The sequence below is a fragment of the Vombatus ursinus genome, unplaced genomic scaffold, assembly GCF_900497805.2.
Source record: "Vombatus ursinus unplaced genomic scaffold, bare-nosed wombat genome assembly UNPS02014811.1, whole genome shotgun sequence".
Lineage (NCBI taxonomy): Eukaryota > Metazoa > Chordata > Mammalia > Diprotodontia > Vombatidae > Vombatus > Vombatus ursinus.
In genome coordinates this window covers 8513210-8531238 of record NW_020954589.1, presented here as the reverse complement: position 1 = coordinate 8531238, position 18029 = coordinate 8513210, and the positions used below count along the sequence as shown (strand labels likewise).

The 18029-nt window shown below is 44.6% G+C and overlaps 1 protein-coding gene and 1 pseudogene across 1 annotated transcript; one reads left to right on the top strand and one right to left on the bottom strand.

The window, feature by feature from the left end:
- Positions 1-1693: 1693 nt before the first annotated feature.
- Positions 1694-4623, bottom strand: LOC114053268 (annotated as a pseudogene).
- Positions 4624-4797: 174 nt separating this feature from the next.
- LOC114053267 (antigen peptide transporter 1-like) lies at positions 4798-16217 on the top strand. Its single transcript, XM_027876186.1, has 11 exons — positions 4798-5679; positions 6132-6246; positions 6411-6541; positions 9797-10002; positions 11242-11439; positions 12071-12199; positions 12333-12521; positions 12988-13161; positions 13392-13554; positions 14822-14958; positions 15360-16217. Exons 1-11 carry the CDS (start codon positions 5115-5117, stop codon positions 15573-15575), a joined length of 2223 nt encoding a protein of 740 aa, XP_027731987.1. The 5' UTR covers positions 4798-5114; the 3' UTR covers positions 15576-16217.
- The last annotated feature ends 1812 nt before the right edge of the window (positions 16218-18029 follow it).

The following is an 18029-nucleotide window of genomic DNA, read 5'->3' as shown; positions in this document are numbered from 1 at the left end:
GAGTTCAAATCCAGCCTCAGACACATAACACTCACTAGCTGTGTTACTCTGGGCAAGTCACTTAATCCCAATTGCCTCACCAAAAAAAAAAAAACCAAAACCCAAAAAACTATATTTGTTGTGAGTCTAAGACAATTCTCTATATATCTTGGATACATAAGACATATATGTAATTTGTAAGAGAATTCTCTATATATTTTGAATATGAAACTTCTATCAGACATGTGACAATCAAATTTTTCCCCATTCAGTAGCTTCTATTTCTCATTATAGCCAAATTTCTTTTGTCCATGTAAAAGCTTATAAATTTTACACAATCAAAATTATCTCTTTTATCTTTTAAGATCACCTCTGTTCCTCTGTTTGGTTATGAACTATCCTTTCTAAACACAATTGTGAAAGTAATCTCTTATTTCTCTCTCTTTTTTTGTTCTGATTGACTCTGATTGGAGCTTATTGTGGGATATGGTACAAGGAAGTAATCTAAACATATTTTCTGCCAAACTGCTTCCTAACTTCCTCCAAAGTTCTTATCTGCCTAAATGTTGCATTATTATAGAATTTATTATTATTATTTTACCTGAAGTTGCAATTTTTACAGGTCCTGATTATGCAGCTCCCTCTGTTTGCATAGATCAGCAGCTGTTCTCTAAAGATTTAGAAAATTTCCTAGGGAACTGAAAGGTTAAATGATTTGCCCGGGGAATCATAACTAGCATGCATTAGAGGTGAGATTTGAATGAAAGTTATAGTGATGCCAATGCTGGCCTTCTACTCACTAGCTCACACTCTTAGAATGTCATTGCTATGTCTCGGTATATGACACTCATATATTCTACAATATGAGGTTGGGTAATACCAGCTGGATAATTTTGGACAAGTAGGGCTACTTCTTTTGGTGCCTCTGCTTCACTGCAGAACAGTCAGTAGTCAACAAGTATTTGTAGTGTCTGCTATGTGCCAGTAGCTGTGCTAAGCACTGAAGATTAGAATATTAAGCTAATCTCTAAAGTCTCTTCCACAGCTAATGTTTGATGGTTATTTCAGAAATCAAGCATTTTAAAGGCACACTTAAATTCACTGTAATTCATATTTATCTTGTTTCATCCCAAGCACTATTAGACTTGAAGCCTATCAGACCTACGGCCATACATACACACATACAGATAGATATTATTTATGTATTTATATATATATATATATATATGTACACACACACACACACACTATGGCTAGTTATATGTTATATGTTTCCCCTACACTTCACAGGACCTAGTGAAAGAGCTCTTTCCAAGATTGAGGTCCTGTTTGTCTCTTCTACTCTGTGAAAGGAGAGCCTAGGGGTAGAGTCAGGAAGGAGATGGAAGTATTTGCTTCCTCTCTGGAGAGGAACCACCTTCTTCATCTCCATGACTACTAACAGATTCAAAGACTGTTGAACAGGAATGAATTTTAGAGATCCTGTTGACTTTACAGATCATTTAAGTCAACTCCTTCAGGTCATAAATGAGGAAACTGAGTCCTAGAGAAAGGAAGTAACTTGCCCAAAGTCATACAGCAAAATTAAGGAAGAGTAAGGATTAGAGCTACACTCTTGAGTCTCAGCCCAGGTTTTTTGCCTCTGTGCCACATTGTCTTCTCCTCTTTCCAAATCCTCTGAGTTATTCCCAATGAATAACAGAGTCCTCCACCAGACTCTGAATATAAGAAGTTTATTAGAAAACAAAGAGATGGAGTAATATGTGAAGATGCTTCATTCATCATAGAACTGGGGTAGCTCCTTCCCCAGGGTGATTTCCTGTTTGGAAGGCAGCTGTGGTGGTGACCAAATAAGATAACCCCTCCACTGAAGCCATCCTTGCCCATGGCCAGAGCAATAGCTATTGAGAGATTTGAACAGGCAGGGGAAGAGGCAGGTTTATCCTGATTATAGACCCTCTTGTTTATCTCTCTAGGCTATTCTCAGAGCCCAGGGTATCCATCTCTTTGGGAGGTTTATCCCCTTTTATTGCTGCTCCCTCCCCAAGGACTACTGTTCTAGTCCTAATTTCCTCCCTTCCCTTCCCCAAGGGATAGTTACCATTAAAAGTGAACTGTTGGCACTCCTCAGGGGACATGTCTGGTTTATAGATGGCATCCACATAGCCATAAATGTAAGTACTCCCAGAGCCCCCATAGCAAAAGGCTGTCGAATCAGCATCCCTTCTAAGGTCCTATACACCTGAGATAATATGATCAAAAAGTAAGATGATGATGATGATGATGATGATGGTAACTAACATTTATATTGCACTTAATATATGCCAGGCAATGTGCTAAGCACTTTACAATTATTATCTTATTTGATCTTCACAACAACCTTGGGAAATAGGTGACATTATTATCCCCATTTAACAGATGGGGAAACTGAGGCAAAAAGAGGTTAACTAACTTGCCCAGGGTCACACAGCTAGTAAATGTCTGAGGCCAGATTTGAAACAGTTCTCCTCTTTTGGAGTCCCAGAGGAGAGAGCCTCAGTCCCCTAGGCCTTATATTCCACACTTCAAGCCTCACACTAAAACCACACATTAACCTCCAGCAACAGTAGCTCTGGCCCTCATTGGCAGGATGACTTGTGACCACTCTGGCTAATTATAAGCATAGTGATCCTTTTGGGAGGGTCTCACCTGGCCTCCTTGGTATGGATCCCAGCCAGCCACCGTCAGGTGGGCTGAAAGCTCTTCTCGGTATTTGTAAGTGATATTCCTTGCAGCAGACAGAACAAAGGGGGCGGTTCTTCTAGCTCCATCCTGGGGAGATTGACAGCCATTGTCCCCTGAACTATCACACTACTGCATCTCTCTCCAATCCTCATAAACCAAACATGAAAACTTATACCTGTAATACTCCTAACTCCAATTTCACTACACTTTTTATTTTTCACTATCTCCCCTTTGTTGTCTGCTTCTCCCTCTCCACCCCAACACAAACTACAAATTCCTTTGATGGGGGATGGAGTCATTCTCATGGTGTCTAAAGAGGTCTACACCCTCCCCACCACCCACCTACCACAATCTCCCTACTCTGTGTGTGTTAAGTAGCATTGGGATAGGGGAATGTAATGAAGAGGGAGATATCTAGCTGCAGTAGTTTGGATGGGGAGTATGTGAAGAAGAGGATAAAAAATCCCAAGACCATTCCTGGCTCATACCCATGAAGCTGCAGCTGGTAGGTGGCCATGTCAGCTATGGCCTGGGCGTCAGCAGCCGAACCAGACAGTGCATAGTAGATTTGTTGGTGCAGAGGGCTTAGCTTGTTAAACACTTGGTTCACTACAGCTGCTCTGAATGGTGGAGGAAGGAGATGATAAGGGAGAGGGTATTAAGGAAGAGACATGAGAATAAAGATCTGATCCTTATTTGCTCATCCTTTCCAGTTACACTTCTCAATTATCCTGGTCTTCTCACTCTTAGCAAAAATATCCTCCACCCCAGTATTTCTGTTTCACCTAATTATACCCTTATCTAAAGTCTTCATCCCTTTAAATTTCCTTCCATAGTCTACTTCCAACTTCTTATTATACCAACCCCTGCTTTGTTATTCATGTTGACCCCCAACTGTTCCAAAACTACTTCCACAATGCTTCTTATGCCTGGGATAGGCAACATGCCCATTTGGGGAGAGGGTCCTAATCCCTGATCCTCCCCTGATACTTACCCTGCAGAAACTCGGGAATCAGAACCTACCATGACAACACCATCAAACTCCACTGCCATTATAGTTGTCTATAGAAACATAAACTTTTAGAATGTTAAAGCTGAAAAACACCTTTACACTCTCCCCCTCATTTTACAAGTAACAGAAAACAGACAGATTACAAGAAACAGACACATCAAAGCTGTTACAAGTTTGGTTAGTGGCAAAGCTGGAAGTCGAACCCAACAGATCTGATTTCCAATATACTATTCTTGCCATTATGTCCCACTCCTTTATATGACAGGAAGGAGGTATCTCAACCTGGCTAAGGGTCAGACCCTTTCCCCAAACCAGGACCACAGTGCCTAAATCTTAGATTCCCCCAAGGACGTCCTTCCCTATCATAGGGAAAAGAATATTGGGAAAATCCAGGGACCACTTGTTACCTTTTTGGGGAGGGAAGGTTGTGAGATGCTGGATTGAGGAAAAGTTGCGATTACCTTTATAGGCCTGGTTTTTCCCATGTTGAAGTGACCTCCAGTGGAAAAAGTTTGAATGTGATGTTTTCTATCTAGTTATTTTCTATCACTATAGTCCAAGTGACCACGGGGCTCCTTCCTGGAGGGTAGCTTCTTCTCTCTTCCCCCAAATCCCCTAAGATACCTTGCCAAGTTTCCCCAGCAGCCTTTAGAGTTCATCCGCACAAAGCCGTTAACCCCTCTCCATCCCTTTTTGCTGTCCCTCGAGCCTCTTACCCCGGTGTGGACTTCTCCGACTCCGGGAAGGTCCCCAAAATAAGAACTCCCCCACATCCTACCAGCGCTGTGCATTGCTCCTCTCCGCCCCCCGCAGTGCTTTCTGACCAGGGATAGCGCGCCAGCCCCGCCCCTTCTTGCTCCGCTTTCCTCCAGGGGGCACCTCTGTAGTATTGGCCTGCGGTACAGTTCAGCTCCTAACCTGTTTCGGGCTGATCTGCTCGGTGACTGGTGACGCTACATCCTGAGGAGGACCAGCTGGAGGGAGTGGTTCTTCTGAGCCGAGAACTGAGCTACTTGTGGGGTTGAGGTTGCTGTGGGGGGGGGGGGGTTGGGGGGGGGGCAAGGCGGCTTTCTTTCCCCATACATTTCAAGTCTCAGACCCAGGTCTGGAATCTCCTGGGTGGGGCGGTCTTGGCGGGGCGGATCCAGTGAACCTCGGTAGCTTTCGGTTTCTTTTCCTGGAAACGGCTTTGCTTCTCGCCATTGAGAAGCCTGGCACAGTTCGCTGCCTGAGATTATCTGAGGCACTGGCTGCGGCCCGCCCCTTTCTTTACTCCTAGCCCTGTTGAGGAGCCTGCTTGGGACACAGACACCAACACACCCTCTGGACCCAGACTTTTAGCCAAAGGGCGGAGAGACGCAGAGGAGCCCGTCTCAGGACCCCGGACAGCGCCCCGCGCATGGCTGGCTCCGGGTCTCCCGGGTCGCTCCTATGCCCCCGAACCTCTTCTGGGCGGCTGCAGATGCTGCTCTTGCTGCTCATGGACTGGGCGCTGCTCCGTCCGGCGCTGCCTCAGCTCCTGTTCTTGCTCCTGCCCACTGGGCCTCCGCTTCTCCGGCTCTGGGCTACTGGCCTGGGCCGCTGGGGGATTTTGTGGTTGGGGTTGCATTGGACCACTAACCAGGAAGGGGTCCACGCTAAAAGCTGGAGGACTGCCCTGGGGCCCCTGACGGCGGTGCTGGGACTGGCGCTGCCCGGGCTCGCCTCATTCAGGGCTCTGGGACGGAGGGAGGCGGGTGGAGGCGGGGCCGGGCCGCTGCACTGGGGGAGCCGGCTCGACGCTTTCGCTCTCAGCTATGCCGTGGCACTGCTGGCGCTTTTCCTGTGGCAGAAACTTGGAGATCTTTGGGTGCCGGGGAGTCCCACGGGCTCGGCGTCCATCATACACCGGCTGCTGGGCTTCCTGGGCCCAGAACTGCGTCGCTTCCCGCTAGTCATGTTCTTCCTCCTGTTGTCCTGTCTAGGTGAGGAGAGGGAGGATGCAAGGGACTGGGCAAATTGGGGAGAATTGAAGATTATGGGCGGTGAGTCAGGGGGACACGAGAGAGATTCAGAGGTAGAGCTTCCTACCCAGAACATCTGACCTGAGTCAGGAGATCTGCATCCTAATGCTGTGTGTTAAGCTGTATGACTCTGGCAAATTCATCTTACCTTTCTGGGCTTCTGTCTCAGATGTACGATTGGCCTGTGTAATCTCATAGGGGCCTAACAGAGGAGGTCTAACATCCTATGGTTTGTGGAGAGAGTATTGGGGTATAACTGTGTGATGAGAGCATTGTCTTTCTCTGTACCAAGGAAGATGGGGATGTAGTCCAGCTGCAAGTCCCCAGCCTTGATATAGTAAACCTCCAATAAGCACCTATTAGTTGATTAATTGTCGCTCTCTCCCTCCCTGATGCTACCTCATCACCTCCAGGAGAGATGGCTATCCCTTTCTTTACTGGTCGCTTCACAGACTGGATCCTGGAGGATGAAGCAGCTGCCATCTTCAACCGCAACATCGCTTTCATGTCCATACTCACGCTAGTCAGGTCTGGGAACTGGGCTTGGAAACTCAGAGAATGGGGAACTAGGGAACTGAGGAGGTTGGAAGCTAGGCCTGCACTCTGGGCAGGTTGATACAGCGGAAGACTCCCTCACCCCCAAATATTAAGCCTCCACATAATCCTCCTCCCTTCCTCTCATTTCTTTCCAGTGCTTTGTTAGAGTTCTTGGGTGATGGAATTTATAATTACACAATGGGCCGAGCTCACAGCAACCTTCAGGGACAAGTGTTCCGGGCTGTGCTGTCCCAGGATACTGACTTTTTTCAACAGAACCAAACAGGTGAGTCCTGTTACCTGCACACAAGACATTCTTATACTCCTTACACCAAGAAGCATCAAACATTCATTAAGCACCAGCTTTATTCAGAGAGCTGTGCTGGGTGTGAGGGGAGATAGAAAATTTAGGTAAGACTCAGTCCTTACCCTCCTGGAGCTTATTGTCTAATAGGATGAAGAGGGGCCACTCACTACATCAAATTCAATGTGAGATCTAGTTCAAGGAGCTTTAAAATGAGGACATTTGATCAGTTACCCCTAACTTTTGACCCCAAAGGCCTCCCCAAATCAATGAGCATGTGGTAATTCAGGGGTTCACACCAAGGAACAAAGAGAAAACCATGCACGAGACTTCTGTCTCCAAGGGACACATATCAAAGAATAGTCTATAAAGCTGGATGAAGCCTGAAGATTGCTGGAGACAGGAGTAATGCTGTGGTCTTCAAAGGAAGGGCAACATAGCATAGTGGATACAGTCCTGGACTGGAAGTCAGGAAGACCTGGGTTTCAATCCAGCATCAGGCACTTACTGGCTGCATGACCCTGGGGCAAGTCTTTCAACTTTTGTTTCTTCATCTGTAAAAAAAAAGGGGTGGATTTGTTGCCTCTTAGATCCTTTCCAGTTCTAAATCTTCTTTGCTGTCATCTGTGTCCCAATTGACCTGATGCTGTGGCAGCTTCAAATATGGCTTCCCAGCTTCTCCTTTTTGTACAGGGAAAGACTCATCTCTAATGCATGTTAAAATGCCTTTTTGGGGAGGCAGGGTTTCTCATATGGGAAATAATGGGGTACAAGATGTTATCTGAAACCTTTGCTTCCAAATTTCTACTTTTAGATTTTTGAGTATAATAGTTGTTTGAAGGTGAGGGTTTGGGAAGCCTATGGAATTAAAATGCTTCCTAATCTACTCTTCACCAACAAAGGGAGATGATGGAGGATCTGATGTATGATCCCAGTTGCCATGGGGCAGGGCCCTTTGAGCCCAGATGTATATTTACCTGTATAGTCATATTTCAGAAGATGGAGGAGACCTTTTTGGCTGGGTAGAAGGGTGAAAGCAAAAAATTGTAAGAAGTAACTAAGCTTACCTAGCTATACAAGATAGTTTGTCAATCAATATTTATGAAGCAACTGCTATGTGCTAGGTGGGGCAGCTAAGTGGTGCAGTGGATGGAGTGCCAGGCCTGGAGTCAGGAAGACCTGAGTTCAAATCCAAGCTGAGTGACCCTGACTTAACCCTATTTGCCTCAGTTTCTTCATCTGTAAAATGAGCTGGAGAAGGAAATAGCAAACCACCCTGGTAGCTTTGCCAAGAAAACCCCAAAAGGTCTCACAGAGAGTTGGACAAGACTAATCAACAAAACAACAGTGATGTGCTAGGTACTGTGCTAAGCACTGTGGATATAAAAAGGGAGAAGACAGCTCCTTCCCTGAAGGAGTTTATAATTTAATGAAGGAAGACAACATACAAAAGGAAGGTTAAAAAGGAATGGAAGCATACGGGTAGTACCCAGCTCAGGGGCATGATGGGGAAATTCAAAAGAGTGGAATGCAGTTAAGATGGAAATGAAGAGAAGGCTTCCCTGGGCACTCTCCTTAAATGGAGGCTCTGGGAGAAGCTCTTTACTTTCCAATCAGATGGAGCAAAGGGCCCCAGGGGCAGAGGGTGCTGATGCAGTATGAGTTCCAGGGCTGAAGTGATTTTGCAGAATAAAGAGGTCCCCAATGATGGAGATGTCCAGAGGAGTACATCTGGGTGGAATAGTAATGGAGTAATATGGGTAAGGGTATTCCCGTGGAATTCTGCCTCTAAATTCCCTGGCCAGTAGGAGGAGGATGACTTTGGGTCATTTTCCCAAGTGAAAATCAAAAGTTTTCTGATCAAGGAACTTACAACTTTTCTTCTAAAGATTCTACATATGAATGCTATAAGAGAGGAGGAAATAAAATTCCAAATTCTAACATGTGTGTGCACATGTGTGAAGCCTTAATTATTAATCTCTGTATAAATGTGCGTGTACATTTATGTTTTCTGGCAACAATGTCAATTAATTTCTATTCCTAAGTGTAAGAGTGCTGCTTAAAGTTACAGAATTCTAAGAAGCAAGTATGTCCTTATGCATAATGTAAAGGTCACAAAGTAGACACTGAGATGAATCTTGTCAATCATAGTTTAAGGGGCCCTATAGCATCTAAGGAACAGAACACTAATATGGCTAGCTACAATACGCAATATCAGATGATACATATGATAGAACGTTAGGAGGAAGAAAAATGCTCTTTGTAATCTGAAGGATAAGAGAAAATCGAGGTAGGCTTCTTGGGGGGTTGTAGCACTGGAGTTGAGCTTGAAAGAATGTATAGAAATTCACAGGCAAAGGTGGGGAAAGAGGACATTCCAGGCATAAGTAACAAAGACATGTTGGCATGAGAGCACAGCTTATGAGGATAGGGAGCAGATTGTATAGAGAAGAGTATTATGAAATGAGTGAAAGAGTGGGGGATTGGGGAGGACCTTGAATGACAGACAGCAGGAATATGAATATTATTTAGTAGACCATAGAGAACTTCTGAAAACTTGTGCAGAGGAATTGACATGATAAAATCTATGCACAAGAATGAATCTTCTGGTGGCAGTATGAAAGATAGACTAGGGGGAGAAGAGAGTAGGGACAAAAAGCCTCTTGCAGTATACCAAGTGGGTGGAAATTAGGGGGAAGGTCTTTCCCAGGGTGTTGACAGTGGGAACAGAACAGACCCCCCCCCCACTCCTCTCTTTCCTTATGCCTTTTATACAAACCTATCTAGTACTCATTATACTTTCTTTGACCGTTTAAGCCAAAGATCAGAGAGGACACACTACTATGTGTATCCCATTTTTATAAAAATATTAGCCCTATACTCCCTTTATTCTCAGAACTAGAGAGATTTGCCTCCTAAGACTCTTGCTGTGCCCCTATATAGTCCCAATAACTTGCCATGTTTAGGACCCTTGGTCCTCTGGCTCCATGACTGCCCAGCAAGGAAGTCCTAGATTCCCAAGGAGAACTTTTGATCCTGCTCTTGCACCCAGCCTCACACACCCCTCTCCAATCTTCTTGGAACTCTACAAGCCCTTACACAGTGACTGAATTGATGAGCCCCTACCCACATTCCAAAATTTTCCCAGACATCTTCCTATTTATCCCAGCCTTTCTTCATATTTCCATTTCCCCTCCCAAATACTCTAGACCCTCAACTTTTCTTCCTCTTTCTTAGGTGCTATCACCTCTCGGGTGTCACAGGACACAGCCAAACTGAGTGAGTCCCTGAGTGAGGAGCTAAGCCTGCTCTTGTGGTACTTTTTTCGAGGACTGTGTCTGCTGGGACTTATGCTCTGGGGGTCCCAGACCCTCACCCTTGTCACACTGATTGCTTTGCCTGTGCTCTTCTTCATACCCAAGGAGCTGGGCAGGTGGTACCAGGTAAGTCCAGGGAACCTCTCTTCTCCAGCATCCTTCCTCACCTTTGGCTCTACCTTCATGAGCCCCAGTCTGTTCTTTACACTTAGCTTTGACAACCTTAGTTTCTCTGGCCCCTTTGCCCCTCCCATACTTAAAAAGACTATAGGGTGCATAGTCTTTGCCCTGTGGCCATGATGATTCTCTTGCCTGAATTCTGGCCCTTTTCTACCATAGACTCTGTCTCTAGGTCATTCTTCAGCCATTTTCTTCACCATGTCCCCTTATCATGCCAATTTTCTACAGTCCTTTCTAGGATACTCTTTCCTTCTCCCTCTATTCTTCTCTCTTCTCTGGGTACCCAAATTCTGGAATCCTTATGTTCCTATAGTTCCCAAGGTGATTGGTATATCCCTTCTGCTTTCACTCTTCCCTGTGTCTTTGTATTCTTTGACTCTAGTAATGGTGTCTCTATGTCCTTACATGAGAGAATAACAAAAACAACAATAGCAATGGCAATTATAATAATAATGATAATAATAATAATAGTAATAATATTTTCTGTCATTTACATAGTGCTTTAGCATTTGCAAAGCACTTTATGTATGTTCTCTTATTTGATCCTCACAACATCCCTGAGAGGTAGAAGCTATTAATATCTCCACTTTATAGATGAGGAAACTCAGGCTGGGAGAAGTTAAGTGATTTGCCTAGGGCCACATAGTTAGTGTCTGAGGGATGATTTAAACTCAGGTCTCCTTGGCTCCAAATTCAATTCTCTATCTACTATACCAACTAGCTGATCATATAATATTATTTTTAATGACACATCCACAGATTACTTTATAGATTACAAAGTTCTTTCCTCACACCCATCCATGAGTTAGCTAGTGTAAATGTTATTTCTATTTTTTTTCTATTTATATTTTTCAGTGAAGACCAGACAACATAAATAACTTGTCAGATCACATGGCTAACCAGCTGGTAGCTGGACTTACACTGGAATTCACAATTCCTAACTTCCCAAGCAGTACTCTTGGCACTGTTTTCTTACACTGCCTCCCTTTTCCAGCAGAGCCCTGGGGAAATGTCCAACTATCCCCTGACATTGTCCCCTTCTGTGGACTGGGGACATAGAGAGTGCTCAGATCCACAGGACTGCCTTCTCTTTTCTTTCACACCATCAATTTCTGTATAATCATATGAAAATATGCTAAGAAAATCCTCTCCGCACAACAGTGTTGCTACCCTCTGTCCCCACAGTCCCTGGCAGTCGAAGTGCAGACATCCCTGGCAGAGTCAAGCCAGGTGGCTGTGGAGGCACTGTCTGCTATGCCCACAGTCAGAAGCTTTGCCAATGAGGAAGGAGAGGCACGGAGGTTTGCCCATCAGCTCCAGAAGACACAGAAACTTAACCAGAAGGAGGCATTGGCCTACACTGTGAACATGTGGGCCACCAATGTGAGTACCTGGGGATAGAGTACCCACTTCCTAGCCTAGCACTTATAGACCCCAATCCACATCCAGGGACTTCTGGGCCAAATTTTCCATTTTAAGACCTTGAGGTAAAACTCCCATTCTCATGATTGGCCTCATAGCTTTTCCTCTTATTTGAGGTTCTACATAGTTGCCTTCATCAAAGGGTTCCAGAGCATTGCCTCCTTTACATGGAGATAACTTGTCTTTCTTCTCTGTGGTCCTTCTTTTCCCAGACCCCTTAAGGTGCCATGAGGTCCCTGCATCTTGCCTCTCCCTTTCTTGTGGCCTCTTAGGCACCAGAGTGCATGTAGGGAGGAACTTGGGAATAAGAGAGCATATTTTTTTTGTTCAGTGGGCATGGATAGCATGAGTTCAGAGAAGGTCCTTAGTTCGTTCCCTAGAACTCCACACCTGTTCTTGTGGCTGTTGCTTTTATATGGAAGTAGGGAAGTATTGGCCTTAGGTGTCCAGGGCTCTAGGTATTTTATGATACCTAATGATGTGACTCTTGGAGTATACTTGAGGCTCCGATGCTATTATTTCCATGAATGTGATATAGTTATCCTTATAATCTTCTGCTGCCCCCAACTTGTATTCTCTGATCTATTCCCAGTTCTTAGGACTCCTGCTGAAGGTGGGCATTCTGTACATAGGGGGAAAGATGGTGACTCACGGGGATGTGAGTAGAGGAGACCTTGTCAACTTTGTCCTTTACCAGATCCAGTTTACCACTGCTGTTGAGGTGAGACCCCCATTGCTCCTTATTCCTCCTCTCCCATCACTTTCAGCATGCTTTTCCCAGCTCTCCTGTCAGATATCCCAGACAACACATGGTGTCCCCTCACCCTCCTCATGGCTCATCCCTTTTCTTTCAGGTACTGCTCTCCACCTTTCCAAGTGTACAGAAGGCTGTGGGAGCCTCAGAGAAGATCTTTGAGTACTTAGACCGGATACCCCAATGCCCTTCCAGTGGTCCCCTGGCACCTCCTACCCTGCAAGGCCTCGTAGAGTTCCAAGATGTCTTCTTTGCTTACCCCAGCCGGCCAGATGTCTTGGTCCTACAGGTGATACATCCTCCCTCTCACACTCCACTTCTTCCAGTTCCTAGCCTATCAGATGCTTCTGGGATAATATCTTTCCTCAATTCATCTCTCTTCTTCCATGGGATGGATGAGATGCTTTTGCTTTAACCTCCCCTAATCTTTTCACACAAGGAAGAGAAAGGATCAGAGAGAACCCACCTACAGGGTTTTCCCAAACTCACAAATCAGCTTGGTTGTCTCCAGGGAGCCATAAAAAACTCACTAAGAGGTGTCCCCACTTTCCCCCTAGTCTGGCAGTGGGGACTGAGATCCTGTTTTTCTTCTCAACTCTCTTCTATTCTCCCTTCTCTTTCCTTTTCTCTTGTATGCAATAATTACACTAGCCCTGTATGTATGTGTGGTGGTGGTGGTATCTGTGCACCTGTTTGCCCAGGGGATAGGTTCTCTCTGTCTCTTCCCTGATGCCTTCCCTTTCTTGTTCCTTTAGGGAGTGACATTCACTCTGTGCCCTGGGAAGGTGACAGCCCTAGTGGGGCCCAATGGGGCTGGGAAGAGCTCAGTGGCTGCACTGCTGCAGAATCTCTATCAGCCTACAAAGGGCCAGCTGCTGCTGGATGGAAAGCCACTGCCCCAATACCAGCACCGATACCTGCACTCACAGGTGAGGAGGATCACCTGGGTGGGTCAGAATACCCTTGGGAGAATAGGTCAATGAAGGAATGAATAGGAGAAAGAAGGGCAGGCAGAGCTCCTGGTCCTAGCCCAGCAACATCCTTGTTGGTGGATGTGACAGAGATAAAGAATTTATTGTGAGGAATGGAAATACCCAAGCCCTGACTTGAGCTCCCTCTCCTCCTGCCTTCACCTTCCCTTACTTCTGGCTCATCCCAGGTAGCTGCAGTGTCACAAGAACCACAGCTGTTTGGACGGAATCTATATGAAAACATAGCCTATGGGCTGGGCTGGAAGCCAGAGCTAGAGGAGATCATGGAGGCTGCCAGGCAGGCTGGAGCTCACAGTTTCATCTCTCAGTTGCCCCAGGGCTACTACACAGGTACTGTGAATATTCACTCCCAAGTAGACATATCCCTTCCCCACCAATACCTGACTCAATCCATTCCATCTTTAACTCGGCCCTCTATCAGAGATAGGCATGGAATGAATGAATCATTGAAAAAGTATTTAATCAATACTAGAGGAAGGGAACAAGGAAAAGAGAACAATAATTTACTAAGTGCCTACTATGTGCCAGGCACTTTGCTACGTGCTTTACAAATGTTATCTTATTTGATTTTCACAACAACCCTGGGAGGTAGGTGGTGTTATCATCTCAAATTTTGTTACTGAGGAAACTGAGGCAGGCTTGTCAGGGTCACACAGCTAGTTAAGTGTCTGAGGCCTTGCTTGAACTCAAGTCTTCCTGACTCCATGCTTAGGCTTTATCCACTATGCTACCTAGCTGCCTCAAAAATATAAAATGTTCAAATCCAGTCTCAGACACTTACTAGCTGGGTGACACTGGACAAGTCACTTAACTTCTGTTTGCCTCAGTTTCCTCATCTGTAAAGTGGGGATAATAATAGCACCTACCTCCCATGGTTCCTGGGAGAGCAAATGGAAATAATAATTGTGAAGGGCTTAGCATAGTGCCTGGCAAATAGTAAGTGCTATATAAATGTTACCTATTATTATTAAGTGATAACTGTGTGCCAAGCACTGTGCTAAGTGTTGGGGTTACAAATACCAAGGTAAGAAAGTCCCTCCTCTCAACTAGCTTATCTTCTAATAAAGAAAGGCAACACATATAGGTGAGGAGTAGCCAAGGAAAAGAATTTTAGACTGTCGAATCACAGAGATGATGAGTAATCCATACAACAGTCCTTTTTAGAAGCAATGGTACTATTGATAGCATGACTGTGTCCAAAGGAAGAGGTGGAAAGGGAAGGCAAGTGTACACATGCAATTGCAGGGCCCAAGGCAAAATATCCACATGGATGAGTGGATGGCATATGGGACATGGTTTGGGGCTGACTAGTTATAGTGGGCTCCCCTGATTTTGGGAGTTTGCTCCCCTTCATTCAAGAGTCTAGACAGTTCAGACTCCTGTCTTCTAGGGCAGGAGTTACAAAGATGGGTGGATTAAGGCCTTTGGAATCTCATTCCTTGGTTTCCATGGACTCTCACAGACTATCTACTATCCCACTACTGTGTTGAGGAACTGGTCTCAACCCTATCCATCTTCTTTACTCCAAGGGAGAAAGCATATGTTTTTGTGTGGCTGTTAATGGTCCTGCTCTCAATGCATCTGATTCTCTCTTCAGAGATAGGAGAGTCTGGGAGCCAGCTGTCAGGTGGTCAGCAGCAGGCAGTGGCTCTGGCTCGGGCTCTGATCCGGAATCCCCGGGTCCTCATCTTAGATGATGCCACCAGTGCCCTGGATACAGACAACCAGTTGAGGGTGAGACAGCAATCTCTTCAACTCTCCCTAACTCCCAAATCCGTCAAGCTGAAAGCAACCCTGATTCTTCCCTTGTGTGCCCAGAGAATTTTCTGCTTGAGAAAGCCTACACCATACAAATCTTCTAGATAAAATCCTTAAATTTAACTCCTTTTTTTCCCTTTATTTTTATCATCATTACCATTAGCACCACCAAAAAACCTTGATTAACCACAGAGATATGCCTAGGGATGTGCTGGGTTTATTCTTCTCTCCCTAGACCTCATAGGATTCTTACACCACTTCTTTGGGATGGGAGAGCAGTAAGGGGCCACTGTGGTTGAGATAGTTAATGCCAATGACATTAATGCTATGGTTTGTGCAAGAGGTTTACTAACAGCATCTGTGCCTTCTTCCTGCAGGTGGAGCAGCTTGTGTATGAGGCCCCCAGAAGGGCCTCTCAGGCAGTGCTACTCATCACCCAACGTCTCAGCTCTGTGGAAAGGGCTGACCACATACTCTTCCTGGAGGAGGGGGTCATTCAGGAGAGTGGGACCCATAGGCAGCTCATGGAGCAAGGGGGCCGATACTGGACCATGGTGGAGGCCATAGGTGGGAACTCAGCTCCTCAAGAATGAGGGACATACTTGAATCCCCCTTATGGGGAAGCCATAGCTCTTCTCTCATTTCCTGAAAATGGAAGGACAGAGGAAGAATTTCAGCCTCTTTTTGCCACGTGATATAATTTAGCAGTTCCAGAAAGGTTTTCCATGACACAATTATACTCCTACTAATTATATTCCCATCATCTACATTAATTCCTTTGGTTTAAGGTTTTCTACTACAAACTCCTCTTTGCTAGTGGAGGGGAAGGCAAAGAAGCCCTTAATGGGAACAACTTAGTGGGAATTCATTCATTCTTTCAACAAGCACTTATTAAGCACCAACTTTGTGCCAGCACTGTTCTAGGCACTGGAGATATGAAGACAGACAAAACAGCCCCTGTCCCCAAGGTGATTATGTTTTACTACCACCTAGTTCTAGATCTTGTAAAGTATAGATAACAATGTAGTTATCAGTCATATTTTATAGAGCCAGAGTTCAAGACCTTTGAGTTGAAAGGGCACAGAAAGTGAGGAAGAAAGTTGCCAGAGAGGTTGACTGGGGCGTCTCCATATATAATGTGGTGATATGGGTATTGGAGGATCAATTCTCTATTCTACTGATAGAAATATTGTGGAAATGCTTGGTATTGAGAATAAACTTGGTATTTTCTTAAATTTTGTGTTTCCTCTGTTTTTCTAGTTGCAATAGCTCAAGGCGTCTGCAACTTTTCTCCTAGATGTTGTGCCAACTAAGTACTGGAATCCTCAGAACTCACCTTTTCTTATCCTCTTACTCCTGGTCTCCTAAAAGAGTATGGCTAGAAGTACACAGTTGGCATCAGAAGATTTGGGTGTTCAGATTTTTGTTATTTGCCAGTTGTGTAACCTTTGGCAAATTACTTAGACTCTTTGAGCCCCCTTCCTCTCTTTCATTTTCAGACTATGCCTATTGGTATAGATTGGTCTTTCCTGTTATATAAAAATAAACCCAGATCTCCCTCATTCCTTAAAGCCTGCCATTCCCTAAAGCTGTCATCCTCCATCTTTCCTTCATTTAATGTCCAAACTCCTATCAAAGATCTTCTACACTCACTGACTCCATTTCCTCACCTATCACTCGTTTCTCATTTCCTGTCATTTGGTTTCTGTCCCCCCATCATTCAGCTGAAACTGTTTTCTCCAAGGTTAATGAAGATCTTTTAATGACTAAAACCAATGGATTTTTCTCAGTTCTCATTTTTCTTCAATTTCCTGTTTTTGACATTGTTGACAGGTTCCTCCTAGAAGCATACTCTCATCTCTGTTTTCATTTCATTGCTCTTTCTTAGTTCTCTTACTACCTGTCTGACCATTTTTTTCTGAGTTTCTTTCACTAGGTAATCAACCTTTCCTTGTCCACTAAGCATGAGTGTCCCCTATATCTGTTCTGGGTCCTTTTTCCTTCTTTTTCTAGACTCAGTAATCTCATTAGCTCCCATGAAATTCAGTTACTTCTCTTGAGAAGACCTCTTAATTTATATAGCCTGCCATCATGTCTCTCATGAGCTCCAGTCTTCTATCTTTAACTGTCTGCACATTTCCAATTTGATTGCGCCTCAGACATCTCAAACTCAGCACGTCCAGAAATGGAACCAATTGTCTTCCTTCCTTAACCTACCCCTCTCCCAAACTTTCCTATTACTGTTGAGTGCTCCAGCATCTTGGTAGTCACCCAGATTTGTTACCAACCTCACAGTCAGCCGTGAAGCTTCATTCTCTTTCAACCATTCCATCAGTTGTTAACTCCTGTTTGTATCTCCACAACATTTCTCACTTCTACCCTTTTTTCTTCAAGTCATTACCTTAGTTCCGGTCTTTCTCCCCTTTTTTCCTGGACTATTGTACTAGTCTTCTAATTAGTCTCTCTGCCTCCACTGTCTTGTTTCTACAATTCATATTCCTCACAACTGTTAAAATAATCTTAAGTCATAGATTTGACTATTACCACCCCCCATTCCTAATCCTGATCTTAAAAAAGTGTTCACTGGCTTCCTATTGCCTCTAGAATAAAATACAAAGTCCTCCAGTTGGCATTTAAAGTCCTTCACAAATGGTCATTAATCTCCTTTTCAAAACATTTCATTTTACTACCTTTCAGGCACTCCACATTTCAGGAAAACTTGCCCACTTACTGTTCCTTGAACTTGATGTTGAATTTCACATGTCCAGGACTTTGCACAGGCTGTCCTTCCATATTTGGAAATCATTCCTTCTTCATTTGAGCCTTTTTGCTTCTTTTAAGTTTCAGTTTGTGATTCACTTTCTCTGGACAGACATTCCTAACCTCCCTTGTTCTCTGTAGAATGTTGCGAATTGTATTTACTTATATGTACATATGTGGCATACCAAGGAGACTGTAAGCTTCTGAAGGAAAGAGTCTGTTTTCAATTTTCTATCTGTATCTCCAGAAAAGACCTTTGCACATGTATTCTGGGGCTTGTATCTCAA

Coding starts and splice junctions, on each gene's coding strand:
- LOC114053267 (XM_027876186.1), top strand. CDS start 5,115: ATGGCTGGCTCCGGGTCTCCCGGGTCGCTCCTATGCCCCCGAACCTCT. Junction 5,680..6,131: donor CCTCCTGTTGTCCTGTCTAG/GTGAGGAGAGGG, acceptor CATCACCTCCAG/GAGAGATGGCTATCCCTTTC. Junction 13,162..13,391: donor ACCGATACCTGCACTCACAG/GTGAGGAGGATC, acceptor GGCTCATCCCAG/GTAGCTGCAGTGTCACAAGA.